A 19740-nucleotide genomic window follows, 5' to 3' on the forward strand; every position below is an offset into this window, starting at 1 on the left:
TTATTGTGGTATTTCTGTTCCATTTGAACCTGGTCTCTCTGATCCTACCCTGACATTTTAAACACCACACTATACTGTCTTTTGAAAATACCTTTTTTCGAACCATGTAACGAGTTCTAACAGAAAGCTTGAAAATATTGAAGACAACACTGCTGAGAGACAGAAAATAATATTGTCCTCAAAGTTTGTCTTTATGTCACTAACTTTACTGCTAATTAGTTAAGTGGAATCAGTTTGCTGACTATATGAAACAATGGGAATGCAGACTTGTCTGTTTTGCTTTTGTAAAACTCTCACAGTGATTGGTGTGTTGGCGACTCTTGCAGAGGGGCATACCAAAGAGAGAGAGAAATCTTTGTCTCCATGTAACTTGCAGGAAAAGGGCATGTTTCAAAGTTAAGCAATTCTATGACTGCAGCTCTCTGCACCCTCTGTGTGAGTAAGGCCCACTAAACTCAAAAGAGGTGACCTCAGCGATCACAGTAAGGAGCAGGCTGTAAATCTCCCTGTCTGTTTACTCTTCCATTGACATCAGTGGGCAAGTGTGCTCCTATGCAGGTTTGCTAAAAGTAAGAAACTCTGAGTTCAGGGAGACTTTTTCCTAATGACCATGTGAAGGAGTGTGTGCAGTGCAATCCTAATGCTTTCTCAGAAATGGCTTCTGCCAAACTCAGTGTATGTAGGAATGCAGCCTTAAATTCCTTTATCTGAGGCGTGATCCTGATAAAATTAATAACAATCAATGCAATAATATAGTTTCTACTACAGCAAAATATAATTTCAGGATTGGGATAATACACTTAACTTGGAATTCAGAGTAAAATACTTGGCACTTAATATGTTTTTCTTACTTCTTATTTAATTTATAGAGACCCTTATCATTTTAATACTTTTATCTCTGAGCTATAAGTCTAGTGAGCATCATGCAGCCTACATGGACAAAAGACATGTATGTATAGGGGCTGTCGTCAGGCAGAGACAGGGCAAGATTGAATGAAAAAGCCATCTGAATCAAGCACAGGGAAGAAACCTTTCCTTTCTCTCACTCCTCTCCTAGCAAGAGCTGCTAGCTTCACTTTTGTCTGAAAGAGGTCCAAATCTAGACTCAGAGCACCACATTCTGTTTTTATTAATTTGTGACAAAGTGACAGGGCTCCAGGGTAAGTTTGGAACAAAAGCTGAGATCTGGGTTTAGTAGAAAAAGAGTTTATCCCTTTCAAACTACGTTAAAGAAGCCCAAATAGCACTAGAGTATAGCTATAGCACTAAATACTAGAATAGCCTCAACAAATGTAAGTATTCCTGGACCCATGCATGGTTGTTTGATGTATAAAGAGAGATGGGGATGTCTTTTTGGGGAATCACCTGTGGTGGTTCTAAGCATCTGGATAAACTGGCAGTCTAGCTGACCTCTGTCCAGCACAAACCAGGAGACTTGAGATAGCCAGAGAGGTGCTGGAGTCTGAGCATGACCCAACCAAAAAATCAAGTAAAAATCAAGAGTAGAAGTCTGGGGGAAACTAACTCGAAGAGGCCACACAAGTAAGGATGGAGCACAGCAAGGGAGTCGAAACTCGGGGAATCCAATAAGACGGGGCAGTTTCACGATAAGAGAAATTTGGGGACAGAACATTTGCTTTTCAAAGGCTAAGGGAGGGTAAGAGTTCAGGAGCTTAGAGCCAAACTTGTGCATGCTGTGGAGGGAGTTCCTGGGTTATAGGAACTTTTTCAAGTACAGAGCAATGCTTGTGGGAGGCAAGAGGTGAGTGAGAGGCGCTTGTGGTTATTTATCAGAGAATCAAGTTACGAGAGATACTAATTAATATAGTCTTGCATGTTGTTTTGGTGGCAGGGGATACAACTACAGTTTTTCCTCTTGTCTCCATAAATATAAAGGTTAGAAATTGCTTTCTAAAAGATGAATGCTGAGGAAAGGGGTCAAGAATATCCCTAATGGTGGCCAGCCCCATTCACCTGTACTGCCTATTGCTCTGTGTTATCCTGATCTCTGAACATTTCCCTTTCATGTGATTTAAGGAGATTGCTCAAGTAACTTCTCATCCCTTCCCAATCATATCTAATAGCACTTGGTAGTCTAGCTCTGCAGATAAAAATTCTGCAATGTGGGGGGCACCCAAAAAGCCTGTGCCTTATGTAGATGAGCCCATGCTCTTTACAGTATTATCAAAACAAAATCAGAGTTTTGTTGTGCTGCTTCAGACCGACACGGTTACCCAATTGAATCTAAAGTATTATCAGTTGAACAAATAAAACAATTAAGAAAAGCAAAAGGGAGAACTTTTAAATCATCATATATAGGCTAATGGTTTAGAGTAGATAAATATCCTAAAAGCAATTTTAAAAAATGACAAACAAGTATTGATGAGCCATTGAGTTGCTCCTCTAGGAAAGAGGGATGCTTAAATTTATCTTGGGCAGAAATGTTTGTCTCTTTGAGAAACTTTTCTATGTCCGTCGACTTTAGTCCTCTTTCCAAGTCATGGGTTTCTAAACCACTTTTTCTGGAGATGATGTGAAAACATTTTAGGTACCTGTTGTAGTTTTCAAAAGTCTAGCTAGCTTTTCAGTTTTATTGCCTTTATCTGATTTCATAGAGACTAAAAATTTTACTTTTTGTAATCTCGTCAACCGCACAAAACATTTGCATGGTTTGTTTTGTTCTGTCCTCTGAAACCTATGTCAATTTTTAAAGGGGGTGTTTGTAATTTTATTTGGTCTATGAAGCCTATGTTGCTTTATGTAAGGGGACTCAGCTTTTCATTAAGGAAACTCATACTAACATACGAATTTCTATTTAGACCCTAATTCTATGGTGTTAAGGATTAATTACAACATCATCTTGCGTTTAGCTGTTGGGTAGTGGGCAAATGAGCATCAACATATCATCATCATCATCATCTTCTAAAATTTAAAAAATGTGCAGGGTACTTCTGACGATGTCCTGGCCCTCCGATTAGCCCTAGGGGGGAGGGCCCTCCCTTGGGGGCCAGTCAGGGGGCTGGCATACCACAGAGGCCATGCCTGCCTCCTTGCTGCTGCAGCAGCCTCAGAAGGCTACACTTAGCCCCCTTACTGCTACCGGGGCCTGGGAAGCTTGCCTGCCGCCTCTGCCCGTTCCCTTGGCACTTCAGGGAGCTGGGAATTCTGCAGTCCTGCTGCTGCCTGCCCTCTTGCCGTGGCTGGCGCCTGCAGCCCTTACCTGGACTCCCCTCCCCCGGGAATTACTATGCAGCAGTTTTCCTTGCTGGGTCCACTAATGGCCCACCTGCCCTTCCTGTCCCCTGCTGGCCACTCTCCTCTTGCTCTGCTCCTGCCCGTCAGCAGTGGGACTGCCAGCTCCGCACTGCCTCCACTGCCCTCAGCCCGCTCCTGCTTTGCCCTGTCTATGGCCATGGCAGGTCCATGGCTGGTCCACTGGGGGAAGAGCTGGAGCCTGAATGGGACACTGGGAGAGGCTGCACTGTACATATGGCTCTTTTCCCTTTGGCAGCAGGTGGCTAGAAGCCAGGAGCACCCTTTGCCCCATCTTGCACCACCCATTGCCCTCCTGGATTCTTAGGCAGCTGGCAGGAGGCCAAGTGCACACTCTGCCCCCACCCTGCCACCTGCCATACTCCCCTGGACTCACCCAGGCGGCGGGAAGCCTGCGTGCTCTCCCCTCAACTCACTGCCCCTGCGGACCTACTGCCTTCTTGGGCAGAGGATGTGCGCTGAAGGCTGGTGGGGGTGGCATGGCTCCTCGCCCACTTTTCGACAGAAGCCTGCCTCCGTGTCCTCCCAACTCTCCCAACTCCCTCCCCGCTCCTGCGGGGAGGGCTGGCAGGAGGGCCCTGCCACCCACTTCCTTCCCGCTTTTAAAGTGGGTTTAACTACTAGTCTCAAAATATGTTCAGAATTGCAAAGAAAAGCTTGAACCTTTGGGGGGCAGTGAATACAAAAGTTTCAGTTGATGCGTTTTCTGTGGATGGAACTAAATATACCATTCAAAATAGGACTTCTGTCAAATGCTGCAAGTTCACGTTGAATTCAACTTTTCTCTATGATTTACCTGTGGTTTTGCCTGCCTCCTCCAACAGCACTTGGCTATATATAGCAGGGGAACTGTGAAGCATGACAATGACCTGTTCCATTCGTACCCTTGCACTGGGGAGATGGAGCACCTGCCCACCCCAAGCTTTGTTTTCTCTTGCTTTATAACTGAGTACAAGTAGATATACTACATTAAAGTGGAACAGATCTACATTAAGTGGTTTTGAGAATGTACTCTCTCAACCCTCTTGTTCCTTGTATTATCTTTCTGTTGTGCTCCCCAGTCTAGCCCTTATCTTGAAAGAAATCAGGATTTTCTAACACACCCTTTGATAAGAATAGATGATGCAAATTGAGTGAGCTGTTTTGTCAGCTTGCATTACTTATTCATCAGAATTAAATTTGTTTGACTGTGAGGAACACAGCCATGCTTATAATTACCTGGATGGCTAGACAGTATCCTTCCTTGCACGAGTTTTTTCCTTTGAGCAAAATTGCATTTTGAATTGCCAAAATTTCCAACATTACTGGTCATAATAGGTGTTAGTTAAAAATACGATATGTGGAGCATGATGAGCTTGTCAGAAATGTAGTTTATAAATATATTACATAAATGCTGGTTTACTGAAAAATATATCCAGTGACTTACATAGAGTTACATCTCATTCAGCATCTTTCCCACTAGTATAATGCAGTGTAATTTGGAATATTTTCTTTTCTCTGGTCTGCAAACAGAGACAGCCAAATGCTCTACTTCAAAGAAGGTGATGCCCTAAGACAGGGGTAGTCAACCTGTGGTCCTCCAGATGTCCATGGACTACAATTCCCATGAGCCCCTGCAAGCCCCTGCCAGCAAATGCTGGCAGGGGCTCATGGGAATTGTAGTCCATGAACATCTGGAGGACCACAGGTTGACTACCTCTGCCCTGAGACATGGGTAGTCAAACTGCGGCCCTCCAGATGTCCATGGACTACAATTCCCAGGAGTCCCTGCCAACGAATGCTGGCAGGGGCTCCTGGGAATTGTAGTCCATGGGCATCTGGAGGGCCGCAGTTTGACTACCCCTGCCCTAAGATGCCTCCATGCTTGAGAGGACAGGCAGGGAGCAGAAGGGCAAGGTCTCAGCTAACTGTTATCAGTAATTGATTATCTACTCACCCATTATTCTCTTAATGTAGACATATTTATTGAACTCAAGATGTTTCCCATGCAATTCAATCTCAAGTAAATATAAACAAATCCAAATTGCTGTTTTTTCCTATTTATCTCTGGAATCTGTTAACCATTTTCATTATGCCGTATGTTAATTTACCCTCACACTTCCTCTAGAAGTATGAACTGATTACTTCCATTCCATGAGACTGTATCTGAGGAAGTGTGTGTGCACACGAAAGCTCGTCCCTTGAATAAAACTTAGTTGATCTTAAAGGTGCCACTGGATTCTAAATTTGTTCTGTTTTCTGTTCAGTTGAAATTCTCTTTTGAATAGTCATCTGGTCAACATGCATTGCCAGACCATTAGTACTTGGGCAGCCCTTTTCCTGAATGTTATTTCCTTGTCTTTCCTAATATTACTTAAAGGATTTCAGAAAGTGCCCCTTTCTGCAGTTATAACTGAAGGGGGGGGGGATTTTTCCAAGCTCTGCAGAATTGGTGAGTGTACAGTTTGCCCAGCAGAACCAATGCCAATGTAGCAATACCAGTTCAGCAGGTCCAAGCAAGGTGTGTGTATGCAAGCACAGCACAGCCAGCACATGTACAGAGTGCCCAAAGAAGGGTAAGGGACTGGGTTTTGCTGGGTACTAGTAAATTGCGCTGGTACTGCTTGGAACTGTGTACATGCTCTGGCTATACTGGGCTTGGACCCCCCACGAGCTTGGATTTCTTGAAGCGGCATTGGTTCTGCTGAGCATTCTGTACATGCCCTGGTTCTGCTGGGTACTCTGGGTGTTCACTGGCTGTGCTAGTCTTGCAACCCCTCCCCTTTGGATTTGTTGAGCTGGCATTCCACAGTGGCACTGGTACTGCAAAAATGCCCCTCTTCAGTGCCTACTGCAGAGACTCTCTGGTTTGACAATACTTCCTGCTTTTTTCTGTTTTTTTCCCTCTGGAAATAATCGAGGATGGGGGCATCTCCTTTGGGGGCCCATAGAATTGGATTCCCTAGTCCAATCTTTGGAAAGTCTGTGGAGGTGGCTTTTGAGAAGAGGCACCAGAAGCTACACTCAAAATTTGGTGCCTCTACCTTAAAAAATTTGATGCCTCTACCCCCCCTCCTGATAGATTCCCCATTATGACCAATGGGAATTACTGGTATAATGGTCCCCATTATACTACAATGAAGCCATTGGCTACAATGAAGCCAAATGCATTTATGGGCATCACAGTCCCTTTATGAAGCTGCAATTATTTTAAACGCCATTTAACTGCAGGTATCCTGTTTTATTTATTTATTTATTTATTGAATTTCTATACCACTTTCCCATGAATATACATAGAAATCTAGTAACAGTAACATAACAGTGGTTCCACAATTGAACATCATAAATTATAACAAAATACACAGATTCACAGTGTGACAACAACTCTCAACTTTTAACATGAACCAGTGAGATGTCAGCATGGCTCAGATCATGGAGGGGGTGTTTTGGGGACCAACAGGTGTTGTTGAGTCGGCTGGCCTTAACCAAATGCCTGGTGGAGGAGCTCCATTTTGCATGTCCTTTGGAATTGCGGTTGTTCAGGGAGGGCCTTGGGGAGCTTGTTCTCCTGATCTCATTGGGGAGCTTGTTCCACCAAGTAGGAGCCATGACTGGGAAGGCTCTGGCCCTGGTTGAGGTCCAGTGAGCTGATTTGGGCCCAGGGATCACCACTATTTGGTGGTGGCAGAGCATAGAGTTCTTTGGGGGTATAGGCAGGGAGATGGTCTCTCAGATACACTGGGCCCTAGACCACGTATGGCCTTGAAGGTGACTACCAAAACCTTAAGCCTGATCCAGAATTCAAATGGGAGCCAGCGGAGTTGTTGAAGTGCCGGCCAGATGTGGGATCTCCACAGTGTATTTGTGAGGATCCTGGCTGCAGCATTTTGGACCAGTTGCACTTTCTGTATCAATAAAGCGAGTTGCAGAAGTCTAGTCTAGAGGTGACTGTCGCATGGATCACTGTGGCTAGGTGTTCTGGGGTCAAGTAGGGCACTAGTTGCTTGGCTTGGCATAGGTGGTAAAAAGCCTGCTGCGATTCTCTCATGACCTGTGCCTGAATGGAGAGGGAGGCATCAAGAATCACACCCAGGGTTCTGGCGGAATGAGTTACCAACAGGTGCACTCCACCCAAATTGGGTAGGCGCGCTTCCTCACTTAGTCCCTTCCTACTCAACCACAGGACCTCTGTCTTTGAAGGGCTGAGTTTCAGACGACTCTATTTGAGCCACTTCATTACCGCTTCCAGGCATCTGGCTAAGGATTCTGGGGGAGAATCAGGGCGGTTGTCCATCTGGAGGAAGAACTGGGTGTCGTCTGCATATTGTTGGCAACCCAGCCCAAACCTCTGCACCAGCTGAGCAATAGGGCTCATGAAGGTGTTAAATAAGACAGGAAAGAGGACTGCTCCCTGTGGGACTCCACATGTGACCTGATGACGGCTAAATACTCTCTTTCCTATTGCTATCCTCCGTCTGCGACCCTGGAGGAAGAAGGTCGGCCATTTGAGGGTTTTCCCCTGTATCTCAGCGTTGGTAAGGCTCATGATTGACTGTGTCAAACACTGCTGATAGATCTAATAGTACAAGCAGCACTGACCCGCCTCAGTCCAGCTGGTGTCAGAGGTCATCCATCGGGGCGACTAACACTGTCTCTACCCCATGGCCAGGCCAGAAACCCTACTAAAATGGCTCAAAATGGCTCGTTTCCTCCAGAAATTTTGATATTTGGTCTGCAGCAGCACTTTCAACTAGCTTCCCCAGAAACGCTAAGTCCTGTGGGTCAATAGGTGATTTTTCCAGCAATGGGCACACCACTGCCTCTCGTAATCCTTCCAGGAATTCTCCCGTTGAGAGGGAGAGGTTGATTATTTCCCGGAGGGGGGCCCCTATTCTTATGTCCGTTGTTTTTAGGAGCCATGATAGGCATGGGTCTAGTGGGCAAGTGGTTGGCCTTGATGCTGTTAGCATCCTGTCCACTTCAGCTAATGAGAGTCATCTGAAGTAACTCAATGTTCTCTCCAGAGACGGCCAAGGGGCCTCTAGTTCACTTTCTGTATCCAAGGTTGGAGGGAGGTTGCGGTAGAGAGTCAAGCTTTTGTCTGCAAAATGACTTGTGAATGCCTCACAGTTCTCCTGCATAATCCCTAATTCCCCCCTCCCCCCAATTACCTGGAATTGGCTATGCTTGATAGCTGAAAATATACCTCTTCTGTATCTGGCTGAAAGAATAGCCAATGCGGTACTTTCTGGCTATTTTTTTCAGCTCAGAACAAGCTGAATGCATACCCCTACTTGCTAGTATTGCATTTTGTTGATTCTCTCCCACTTGTGTGTATAGTCTTGGCAAAATTAGGCTTTGTGGACTACTTTGAACTCACTTAAAATTTTTGTTTTGTATATTTTTGCTTTTGTACTTCAGAGTCTCCATTATTATTACAGTGTTTGTTTTATTATCAGCAACATTGTTGTATATTGTTGGTATTTAGCAGTAGCGGTAAGCTTTAACTTTACTTTCTGACCCAGTTATGCCTTTTTATAGTGACTAGATGTAATGAACATTATGATGCTATATCAGGTTTTTAATGTAGGGAGATGCTTTGGTAGGAATGATTGGACTGCTCGTGTATTAAAATGCCATGTTTCATCTTAATGTTTGGCTGTATAATTCATTTGTCATGTGGTCAGCAAGGATCAAAATGTGATGGATTCTATGTGAATAAAGGTAAAGGTAAAGGTATCCCCCTGTGCAAGCACCAAGTCATGTCTGACCCTTGGGGTGATGCATTTTTTTGGCAGACTCAGTACAGGGTGGTTTGCCATTCCCTTCCCCAGTCATTACCGTTTTACCCCCCAGCAAGCTGGGTACTCATTTTACCAACCTCGGAAGGATGGAAAGCTGAGTCAACTTTGAGCTGGCTGCTGGGATCGATCTCCCCCAGCCTCATGGTCAGAGCTTCAGACGGCATGTCGGCTGCCTTACCACCCTGCGCCACAAGAGGCTTTTTCTATGTGACTATATTTCTGTAAATCCAAACTATAAATCACTCCTTGAGTTTGTGCAAATATTTTACAGATCATACTTGAACTTTCATTGTAGACAAAACATTTAGAATAACCAAAGGATGTTCCAGACTGGGAGCATTGTTGTTTAGAAGGCTACCATATGAACTGGACGTCGTGAATTCTAAAGCCGATGCTATTTTATATCAAAGCAAGAAATGAAATGCTTGGATAAATTCATAGGGGATTGCTGAATTGATAACTGTGACCCATCATAAACAGATAGTGCCCCAGGGATTGATGATAAATGGAGTTTTGGAATCATAGTCCTGTCCTGCATTAAGTGAGATTTTAGAGGGATCAGCACTGCTTTTAGAAATGAGGTGGTAGACTGAGTGAATCTTGGTCTTAACCCAGCAGGGAATTTGTTTTTTATATATTTATTATTAGATATTAGATTATTAGATATTAGATGATTATTCTAATCCGCCCTTCCCCAAAGGCTCAGGCAGATGATAAAATTTTAAGTTAGAAAACTGATTTAAAACTAATTTAAAAACTTCTGTCCTAATTCTTCATCCTTTAACAGAAAGAAAAGAGAAAAAAGGGAGGGAAGATGAAACATAGTCCCCAGGTATAAATTGATAAGGAAAATATGGATGTTGCAATTTTGTAATGACCATGTTAAGCTTCACTTGAACTGCACACATTCTATAAGATTAAATCTAGTTAGTCATTCCTCCCTCCCTCCCTTTTGCCTAAATCCAAAGCATATTTTTTCCTCATTGGATGTACTGGGGTGCTCTGATTTTGTAAATATTTGCGTGTATTACAGGTGAACTGGCAAGATGTGGAGCAACAAACAAAATGAGGTGCCTTTACAAAATCCAAGGTCCTCCCTCAACAGGGATTCCATCAGAGGTATGCATTTCTTTGTTTGTGTCCTGATTTTGTAAACTGCTTTGCCAGATTCTTTAAAAACTGGCAGCATGACATGTGTCTGTGTCACGCAGCTTGCTGTGTATGCAACAGTAGCTTTCAAATATGTGTTGGAACACAAATGCCTAACAGTGCAGGGAAAGCTGCCAGACCACGGAATGCTGGCTTTCTTTATTTGCCTTCAGGTCGGCTGGTGCAGATTTCTCAATAAATATTGCACAGAATGGTATTAATGCTACAATTCTAATCACAGTTCTTTTTAGAAGAGAATGACATCATTTTGAATTGCCTTCCTGTGGCTTGTGACAAAATTATTTTTAAAGCTGTCTGACTTTTCTAGGAGAAAAAGAAGTTATTTCAATTTTTTTACTTATTGTCTACTTTTCTCATTTAAACTCAAAGCAGTTAGTACAACCAATACAATGAAAAAACATCTAATAGGCAATGTAATACGATTAGGTTTGCAGAAATTTGAAGCAAGGCTGACCTGTTAAATGTGTTAACACAAGAAATGGTATTACATTAAAAACATATGAATTGACTAATGCTCTTTTCTGTTGCAAATGGCTTTCAGAGTGGCTCATAGGACTTCAGATCCCAAGAGCTCGACTGACCTCATCAGTAATATGAGACATTAAAACCTTCTATCAGAAGTACACATTTTGACTGCCTAATTAAGAACTTTTAAAAATTGCCAGAACAGTTTTAACCTAGAGGGGCCATTGTCTTCATATGAAAAATGCATTTCGAAGCAAAAAGCATTTGCTGTGATTTACAAAGTGTGATTTGTACCCATGTTAAAAGTATGAGTTTATGACAGCTATTCCTCTTCTTGAAATTTGGCATGTTCTGCTCAGATGAAAATGCCTAGTAATTCCTGCAGCAAATAATTACATACTGTAACTAGTAAAAACTATTTAAAAAAATTAGCCATGCAAAATACATGTCATAGAAGTGATCATTGAATTAAGCAGGAACTTGTTTGGAATTCTTTCTGCAGACTTAACTACAGCGTGGGATGCCTTTTCACAGACTAAAGCAGCGGTATGTATATTTTTTTAGTACTAAAATATGTGAAGGACCAAGACAGTCATATTGGATGGACCCTTTCTCCACAATTTCTTAAAAGAAAAGTGTATTGGAAATCTTTACTCACATTCTTGCCATTGTGAACTGCAAGGAACACATCAGGAAAAGACTACCAACAGATGCATGCATGCACACTGCATATGCACCCATACAATGCCACATTTTATACTATTCTGTCCATTTCGGTTCTAACATTCCTGTCCTATGCCCTGTCATTCTGATATCGATCAGGAATACAGTATTTGCTGGCGTATAAGACTACTTCCCCCCCCCTGAAAAACATGCCTCCAAGTGGGGGAGTTGTCCTATACGCCGGGTGCACTTCATTTGGGATAGACATAGCTGCCCATAGTGGCCCATAGTACTGTAATGTAATGTAACAAACTCTATATTTTGAGTGGAGATGTTGGGGGGTCGTCTTATACACCCAGTCGTCTTATACGCCGGCAAATATGGTAAGTGTCCTTATTTGGACTGATGAGACTGAAACAGGAACCACTCCAGGGGTAGAAAGGAATGCAACTCCATCAATATATGCCATATCTCTCAATGTAAAAGTATCATACCAAGCAGTTTTGTTTTTCACTGGATAAACTATTGAACTCAAGCTGTGAAAAGTAGTGATGTGTCTGTTTAAAAAAATGAGTATTTATATAAATCTGAGCTGGTTTTAGGTAGTTCTCACCCTGGATCGGAGGACATCTGCAAAGATGGGTTTTCCCTTCGGCTTCTCAGGGAGGCAGGGGTTAATTAAAGTATCCTCCCTCACTTCCTGTCCTGTGTGCTGCATCTCATTCCCCAATCTTTCCCCTGCACTGAAAGGGAGAACAGCATAGCTAGTACTCGAGAGACAGTTTGGTGTAGTGGTTTGGTGTGCGGACTTCTAATCTGGCATGCTGGGTTCAATTCTGCACTCCCCCACATGCAGCCATTTGGGTGACCTTGGGCTTGCCATGGCACTGATAAAACTGTTCTGACCGAGCAGTGATATCAGGGCTCTCTCAGCCTCACCCACCCCACAGAGTGTCTATTGTGGGGACAGGAAAGGGAAGGCAATTGTAAAAGCGGGTAGAAAAAAGTAGCATATAAGAACCAACTCTTCTTCTTCTTCTTCTTCTTCATGGCTAAAGCATGGTTTGTCTGCTGTTTGCTTCTGTGCACAAGAAGAGTTTTTAATATGTGTTTTTTACTAACGTTAATTGTGTGTGTTCTATATAAATTAAAACCTTAGCTGCGACACATTGAAAACAAGTTGGAAGTCGCTCCTACCAGCACAGCCGTGTTAGACTCTGTCATGGATGCCAAGAAACCATCTGCCAGTACTACCAGGAAAATAAGTCGAAAAGGTATGCATTACAAATATGAAGAATCCTTCGTCACAAATAGGTTTGTGGGCGATTACTTGAGATTGAGTAGCCTTTCACACGAAGGAAATGGTTGAGTGGCGGAGCCGGTACTCCTATTGCGAATCATCGTACTACCCTGAAACAGGAAGCACATCTCCTGCGAATCTTTTCTTGCGTGGTTTCTGTTTGGGTGCTGACTGGTGATATTTGGCAGCACCACAAAAAGCAAGCATAAAAGATAGTTTTTCTTAATTGATACTGTCTTTATTACCAGTGTTATATAACTGTAAAGCGATTAGCGCATGTATGGATGACAAAAACACCTACTGATAAAACAGAAGTATTTACCTACTCAAGGATTCTCCAAATAAGCAGAAGAATAAGACTTCATATAGGCCTATTATGCACGGCCGCTGAAACGGTGGCATGGAGAACGAGGAGGAGGAAGAAGCGAAGCAAACCGATTATGCACGGGGCAGAACACAACGGCGGCAAAACCCAGAGTATCCGATTATGCACGCAGATACTCCGGAGTCGCTTCTGGTTCCGCCCTGGTCCCAGGAAGCTCCACTTTCTTCCGCATCTCGCTAATGTGGCTTTTTCGGTGGCATACGTTGACTCTGCACCCGGTTGCCACCTGCAGCGTGCATAATTGGTGATTTTAGCCGCCACCATTCCACCCCAAATGCAGACTTTCCACTCCGTGCATAATGGGCCATTGAGAATCCTAGAGATGGGAAACGAGGCTTCCAAAGCCCCTGAGAGCGTATAGAGGATAGCTGAGGCTTCAGATTTTTATCTCCTCTTCCAAATTATTATCCTTTATACTAGTAAAATGGCAGAAGCCTTTGCCAGTCACTAGAATGTGGGTTTAGGGCTGACTTTTTTTGGGAATATGGATTAAATAAGCAGGTTACTTGCTGCTTATTAGTGCCTCCAAGCCCTATGGGGATCTTTAGTGTAAAGGTAGGCATTAGCATTGGAGGTGCCAACTCCAGAACCTGAATTTTTTTCAAGGCTATGGGGCAATTTTGCCATAGCCCATGATGATAATGGTGGTGGTGGTGACGGTGGTGAAGAATAAATTAGATCACCCTCAAACTCATCGGGGAAATTGCCTGCTTTGAAAAAGGCAGCTTAGAGGACCCATATTTTTTTCATGACTATAAAGTTTACTCTGGAGTGTTTGATGAAGGACCTTGTCCAAACCCTTTTAAAAGTTCAAGTATAGAATGTCTGTTGGATGATCCCTATTCACATGTTTGATTGTCTTGTTGAAAAATGCCTAAAATGTTTGGGAGGCAGCAGTTCCCTTTGCAGAAGTTACATCAGGTGACACTAATTCTCATGCTTTTAATACATAGCTTTGCAAATTTGCATTATAAATCTTATCTCCTGGCGTCCTCTGCTTATTCCTGCAAACTTGGGGACTGCTTACCAATGACAGTGATGCTTGATTTACTTCCTATATAATGGAATCCCAAGATCATTGAGCCTTTGGGGAAGGGCAGGTTAAAAGTAAAATAAATAAATGCCTAGATTTGTGGTTTTTGCTTCAGCCTGCAGGTCTTCCAGTCAAAAAAAGGAGAGGTCTTCCCGCTACCCTCTACGTGCTACCACTCTGGATAGTAATGTGAAAAAGAGCGGACACGTTGAATTTCATGAGCCCCTGGCTTCCTTTAGGTCTGTATGGGGAAAAAAATAATGCTATTTTGCAATTATATTGGTGAAACCAAATTATAAGTACAGCACTTAGCATCTTGTTGTTTTAGAGTCCTACATTTAGACCAGCTTTGCATTCTACTATGGTTTGTTTTATTTATTTTTAAATAAATGTGTTTTTTTGGGGGGATGTTTAAAATAAATTACTAATATTTATTAATAGTAAAATGGGTAGTTTATGCCAACAAGGAAAGCAGAAAAACAGGCTGTCTGCAGTTAAGTTTGAGAATTGATCCATTTGGGACCTACTGAACTGCTAGCATGTGTCAGGAAGAAGGGAGGCAGAGTTTATGTCCTTGCCTGGGAACAGGGCAGGACCATGGACAGCAGATCAATATTGCTGGGCAAAGGAAAAGAAAGTCGAGCACCAGGTGTGCTGTAGTAAGGATCAAGCCAAGTGTAAGGAAGGAACTTTTCCACTGCTGATGGTGCAGTTCTCAGCAGAGTTATACCATTTGGGATCCATCAAAGTATTTGTGCTTAGCAAGCTGTAACTTTGCTTAGGACTACAGTACAAGTGACATCACATCTCTGTCTTTCTGCTGTTATCAGTATGTGTACAAAGGGAGGCAGGAGGCATGGCATCCTTGCTGATCCTTCCTAAAAGCAGCAAAAATTACAGGTCTGTCAGGGTTTGTAACTAGGGATGAGCACTAGCTGAAAAATTCTTGTTTGCTTCAAGGTGTTCCCAAACCGAACCTCCCCATCCAACTGAATCGGCTGGTTTCTTTAAACTGTGTACGTGAACACGAAAGCTTATTCCTTGAATAAAACTTTGTTGGTCTTAAAGGTGCTACTGGACTCAACATTTGTTCATATGTTCTGTAGTTTCGAGTATCTAGCATTGATAAAGCTGTTCTGACAGAGCAGTAATCCCAGGGCTCCCTCAGCCTCACCTACCTCACAGGATGTCTGTTGTGCAGAGAGGAAAGGGAAGACTATTGTAAGCCGCTTTGAGACGCCTTCTGGTAGAGAAAAGTGGCATATAAAAACCAGCTCTTCTTCTTCTTAAGGTTGCATTGTAAAAAAATTTAACCATATATTACGAGATAATTTAGAAATGTGCCATTTGCTCGGTAAAGGCAGTTCCTTTAAAAGCTCAAGCTAACTTTGGAGTCCCATTACAGCTCGGTCGGTGTTGCGTACAACTTTCCGCATTTGTTTCATAGTACAATATTGTTTCTCTTGTTAGGGACATACAGTGGTCCTCATCTTCTAAAACTTCTTGCAAGTTGGACGGGATATGCTTGAAGCGTGAAGCAGGGAATAAGACTGAAGAAATAAGTCATATGACCTATGAAAAAGATGAGCCAGATTTGCAAAACAGAGATTTCAAGAGCCTGTCTTCTGTAGATGAAACTGTTGTTCGCTATTTGAATGACCGACCAGCAATTGATGCCTTGCAGAACTCAGATCCCTTCTTTAAAACTGTAACTCCTACAAGATCAGAGGAGGAAAAGACTGAGGGATCTAGGGACGAGTATATTAAAACTTCTCTTAGTACCACAGCCCCAGATGCTGAATTGAAAGACCCACAGTTGGCCGAATCTTCAACTTCCTCTACCACTACCTCCAGTGCTCACAGACTAGATATCTTAAAGCGCCACCAGCATGATGCTAAGCTGGAAAAACTGAAGGAACGGATCAGAAAGCAGTGGGAATTTCAAGAAGAACTGAATAGTAGAGGACAGTTTCGGGACTATGTTGATCATCCATTAATCGTTGCCCCTGCAGAAAATACAGTCACCCCTAAAGTGAGAAAAGTGGCAGCTGCACCTCCTGCTCCCTCATATAAAGGTATGTCATCTCTGACTTCGTGTGGACAAAGACAAATGTTTATTGGTATGTTAAGACACTCACTTCTGTTGTGGTGGTTGCAGTGATGGAGGTTAGAATTCTACCCAGTTGAAATGTTTTAACTTTCGTCATGCTTTCTGCTTTCCTGGCTCTACTTGCATAATAATACAGGCATTGTGTATTCAGTTGTACAAACAGGATCTGTGAGCATTTGTGTGGGAGCAAAAATGCCATTTCTTGCTGGGCCCTGCTTCCTGTCCTCTTGTTCTGTCCCTCAGACCTCCTGTTAAACACTTTCTTCCAATCCCTTGTGAACCCCAAGCCACTGTTAAAGATCCTACAGGCCAGCTGATCAGGACTAGCTTGGTCCTCATGTCTTCTCCTCATGGCCCATCCATCTAATCCCTCTTCCTTACTCCTTCCTGGTGGGGGCCACATAATGTCAGGTGTCATTTTGGGTTGCTACAGGTGTTGTCATAATCTATGTTGCATTTATTTGCTCCGAGATGTTTTGAAGTTATTTTAAGGTGTCAGTGATAGTCATGGCAATCCAATGTTTTACCTTTAAGATTTTTGTTATATTAACTTAGTTGAAATTACTGAAATTTCTGCATGTGCACAATAGACACAATTTTGGTAATCAGGTGGCTCTTTAGGAATCAGTTAAATATACTAACGATTCACTGGTACCCTTTAGAAAATAAAGTATCTCCTGCACTTTATTTTTGGATTGCTGATAATAAATGCTGTTTTTTTTTCTGTACAGAAATTCCTGAGTTCATCTGTTTATATACTACCCTTTTCAATCTTGGGTTTCTTGACTTGTGGCAATAAACTGGTTATCTAGTGTGAGGTGCTTAAAATATTACTTTCTCCTGGTATAATTAACTTCAGCCACATAAAATATTGACTTTTTTGGTTAACTAGTTTGTTTTTTAAAATGCTTGGTTCAGTGTAGCTTTGCTATTCTGTTAGGTTTCAATCCATCAGAAGCCAAGATTCGTACTCCTGATGGAAAAGTGTGGCGGGAAGAAGAATTTCTGAATCTGAGTAGAGAGCTATGCAGAGACTTGACACTCCAATTAGAAGGTAAGTAGTAGATCTAGGCTGCATTCAGATTTTGGTTAGTGGCTGGAATCAATTAAAGTCCATGGATTTATATGCTGCTTCTCCTCTTTAGTCTTCCGATTTCCTCCTGCACAGAATGTGAGCATGGCAAACTGTATTTGTGTGTTGATTTCTGCTGGTTTTCAGAAGACGATTCTGCTGTGAAAGATATGCCTGCTGAAAAAATCAAGGAGCGAAAAGCAACCAAAACAGTGCGTAAAGTCCAGAAAGTGGCAGAGCTGCCGGGTCCTGACTCCAAGCCAGGTGAATATAAGTATTGCTTTTAACCAAGCCCTTTGGCCTATATTACTTTTTGACTGGGTTCAATTTACAGTTTTCTTTTTGGGTGTGCCAACCGCTATGGTAGTTGCAGTCCTTTCTCTTAAATATCTCCGCTATCTTGAAAGACTAAACATCAGCTCTATGCTGAGTGATGTCAGTCCAAGCCAGTTACAGTGGATGGACTTGTGGAAAGCCCCATCTGCCATTATCAACAACCAAAAGAGCCACACTTACTTCCACCCCGAAATGTGGCCTGTACCACAAGGAGGCTCATAATTTACCGGCTACTCTGGCAGCAGCTGTGTCAAGGTAGAAACCACCTGATCACCACAACTTCTACTGGGCAAGGGCCTTGCCCAAATTCCTTAAATATGGGACAATGCCACATTGAGGAGCTGTGTTCAGAAGATTCACCAGTGGCACTGTCAGATCTCAGAAGCTAAGCAGGGTCAGCTTAGGTTAGTATTTGGATGGGAGACCTCCAAGGAAAATGAGGGCTGTGACACGGAGGCAGGCAATGGCAAACCACTTCCAAACATCTCTTGCCGGATTGCCAGATAATTCTACAGTCATAGGCTGTCCTGGCCACACTACATATGATAAATAAATGAAAAAAATACCAATGACATGTTGAAGAGCCATATGAATCTAGCATCCTTGCTAATACCTCATAAACCAGAATGCACTGAACGATTAATGTACATCTCACGACTGATAGTTTGTTTTCAATTTAGGAGGCATGAATATAATAAGTGTGTCCTCCTGGCGGGATGGACAAAGATTGGCAAAGAAGGTGCTGGGTCCACCACCTAAGCTACAGCCACAAGATAAACAATCCTCTTCTGCTGAGAGAACTGGGAGGGATAGGTCCACTAAATCTGGTAAGCTGAGCTATACGTGGCTTCTATGTTGTGTGGTATGATTCTTAGTAGCTGCAGAAAGTATTTTGTGCTGCAGAAAATGGTTGATTCATTCCCTAGTGGAAGAATTACCAATTTAAAAAATGATGTCAGCAGACTGTTGCTTTATCAGAATTTTTGCTGGAGGAAACATGCATATAAAGCCTGCTTTTACTAAGACAAGAGTATTTGTACTATGTTTTTTTCTTTTTCTGTGCAATGGTTTATGTGAAAACCCAATAGCTTTCTAACAATTTTGTCCATTATTTGTCCACTTTTATTTTCATGCTCTGATAAGAGTATGCTGAGTAGCTAGAGGGATCTCAGTGCTGAACAGATAGCCCTAAAGAATACCTCTGTGGTCCATTGCATTAGAAATACACGTTTCACTTATTTTCATGTAACCTGTAAGGTCAGTCTTGAAACAAGAACATGACTGGCTCTCCAACCTAAGCAGGTACCTCTGTCATTAGTCCTTCTGTGTTCCTCTGGCCTGTTTTCTCCTGGAACTCCAGGACAGTGCAAGCAGTCAGTCAGTCAAACTTTATTATGGTCGTTCAGACCAAGTTATATATAAGCACAATCATAAGAGCCCAAAACAGTATGGTAATTAAATGTAATACAATTAAAACAAATCCTAAAGTAAAACTTAGAACTATAGGGCATCAGATTTTTATGGCAGCGGCACAAAACTTGGGGGAGGACAGTGCAAACCTCTACAGAGGTATCCTGAAACAGTGGCTTAGAAGTACACTTTAAGCTAATAACTGCCCATGGCCTTGAATTAGGTTTCTGATCCCTCTACTTGCTGAACAGTCTGTGTATGTAACTGTTGGACTCAGCTGGCACGAAGTTGTTTAGTTCATTTTTAATAAATGAAATGGCCTGTGGCCATGAGATGCCAGAACTTAACTAGCCTTATTTCTCCTCCAGGGACTTGCAGAGATGAAGAGTACTTTCCCTCTCACACATAACATTAAAAGGATTAACTCCCCAGAGACTGACCGACTTTATTCCAATGTGAATTTTCATCCTAAAAAGCCACACCTCTGCTCCTTTCTTTCAGCTGGGCGTGCTTACTTTCTCTTTGCCCTGTTGGATCTTTGACATCCCCTTTCCCCCACTCTGAGCTCTGAAAGTCTGGAAGAGAGAATGGAGAAGATGCAGGAATTAATTAAGACTGGAGCAAAAGGGTTCCTTCTGTCTGTTTTAATTTCTCTTAAAACAGGAGGCTGCAAGTCTAAGAGGATAAAGTATCTTGGGTAGTGGAATTGTTAATTAATTAATTAAAATGGATTGATTGAT

At 42.6% G+C, this 19740-nt stretch overlaps 1 protein-coding gene across 4 annotated transcripts in view; it reads left to right on the forward strand.

Annotated features, from left to right (window-relative positions):
- CEP350 (centrosomal protein 350) overlaps positions 1-19740 on the forward strand; it is a 91513-nt gene that overhangs the window by 12106 nt on the left and 59667 nt on the right. For all 4 annotated transcript variants that reach the window (XM_077332217.1, XM_077332216.1, XM_077332218.1 and 1 more), the window contains exons 2-9: positions 10090-10175; positions 11194-11237; positions 12514-12628; positions 14188-14311; positions 15543-16147; positions 17123-17236; positions 17402-17518; positions 18271-18417. In XM_077332217.1, the coding sequence (XP_077188332.1) occupies positions 10103-10175; positions 11194-11237; positions 12514-12628; positions 14188-14311; positions 15543-16147; positions 17123-17236; positions 17402-17518; positions 18271-18417 (1339 nt within the window). In that variant the 5' untranslated portion in view covers positions 10090-10102. The remainder of the gene's footprint in view (positions 1-10089; positions 10176-11193; positions 11238-12513; positions 12629-14187; positions 14312-15542; positions 16148-17122; positions 17237-17401; positions 17519-18270; positions 18418-19740) is intronic.

This window comes from Paroedura picta, chromosome 4, assembly GCF_049243985.1.
Source record: "Paroedura picta isolate Pp20150507F chromosome 4, Ppicta_v3.0, whole genome shotgun sequence".
NCBI lineage: Eukaryota > Metazoa > Chordata > Lepidosauria > Squamata > Gekkonidae > Paroedura > Paroedura picta.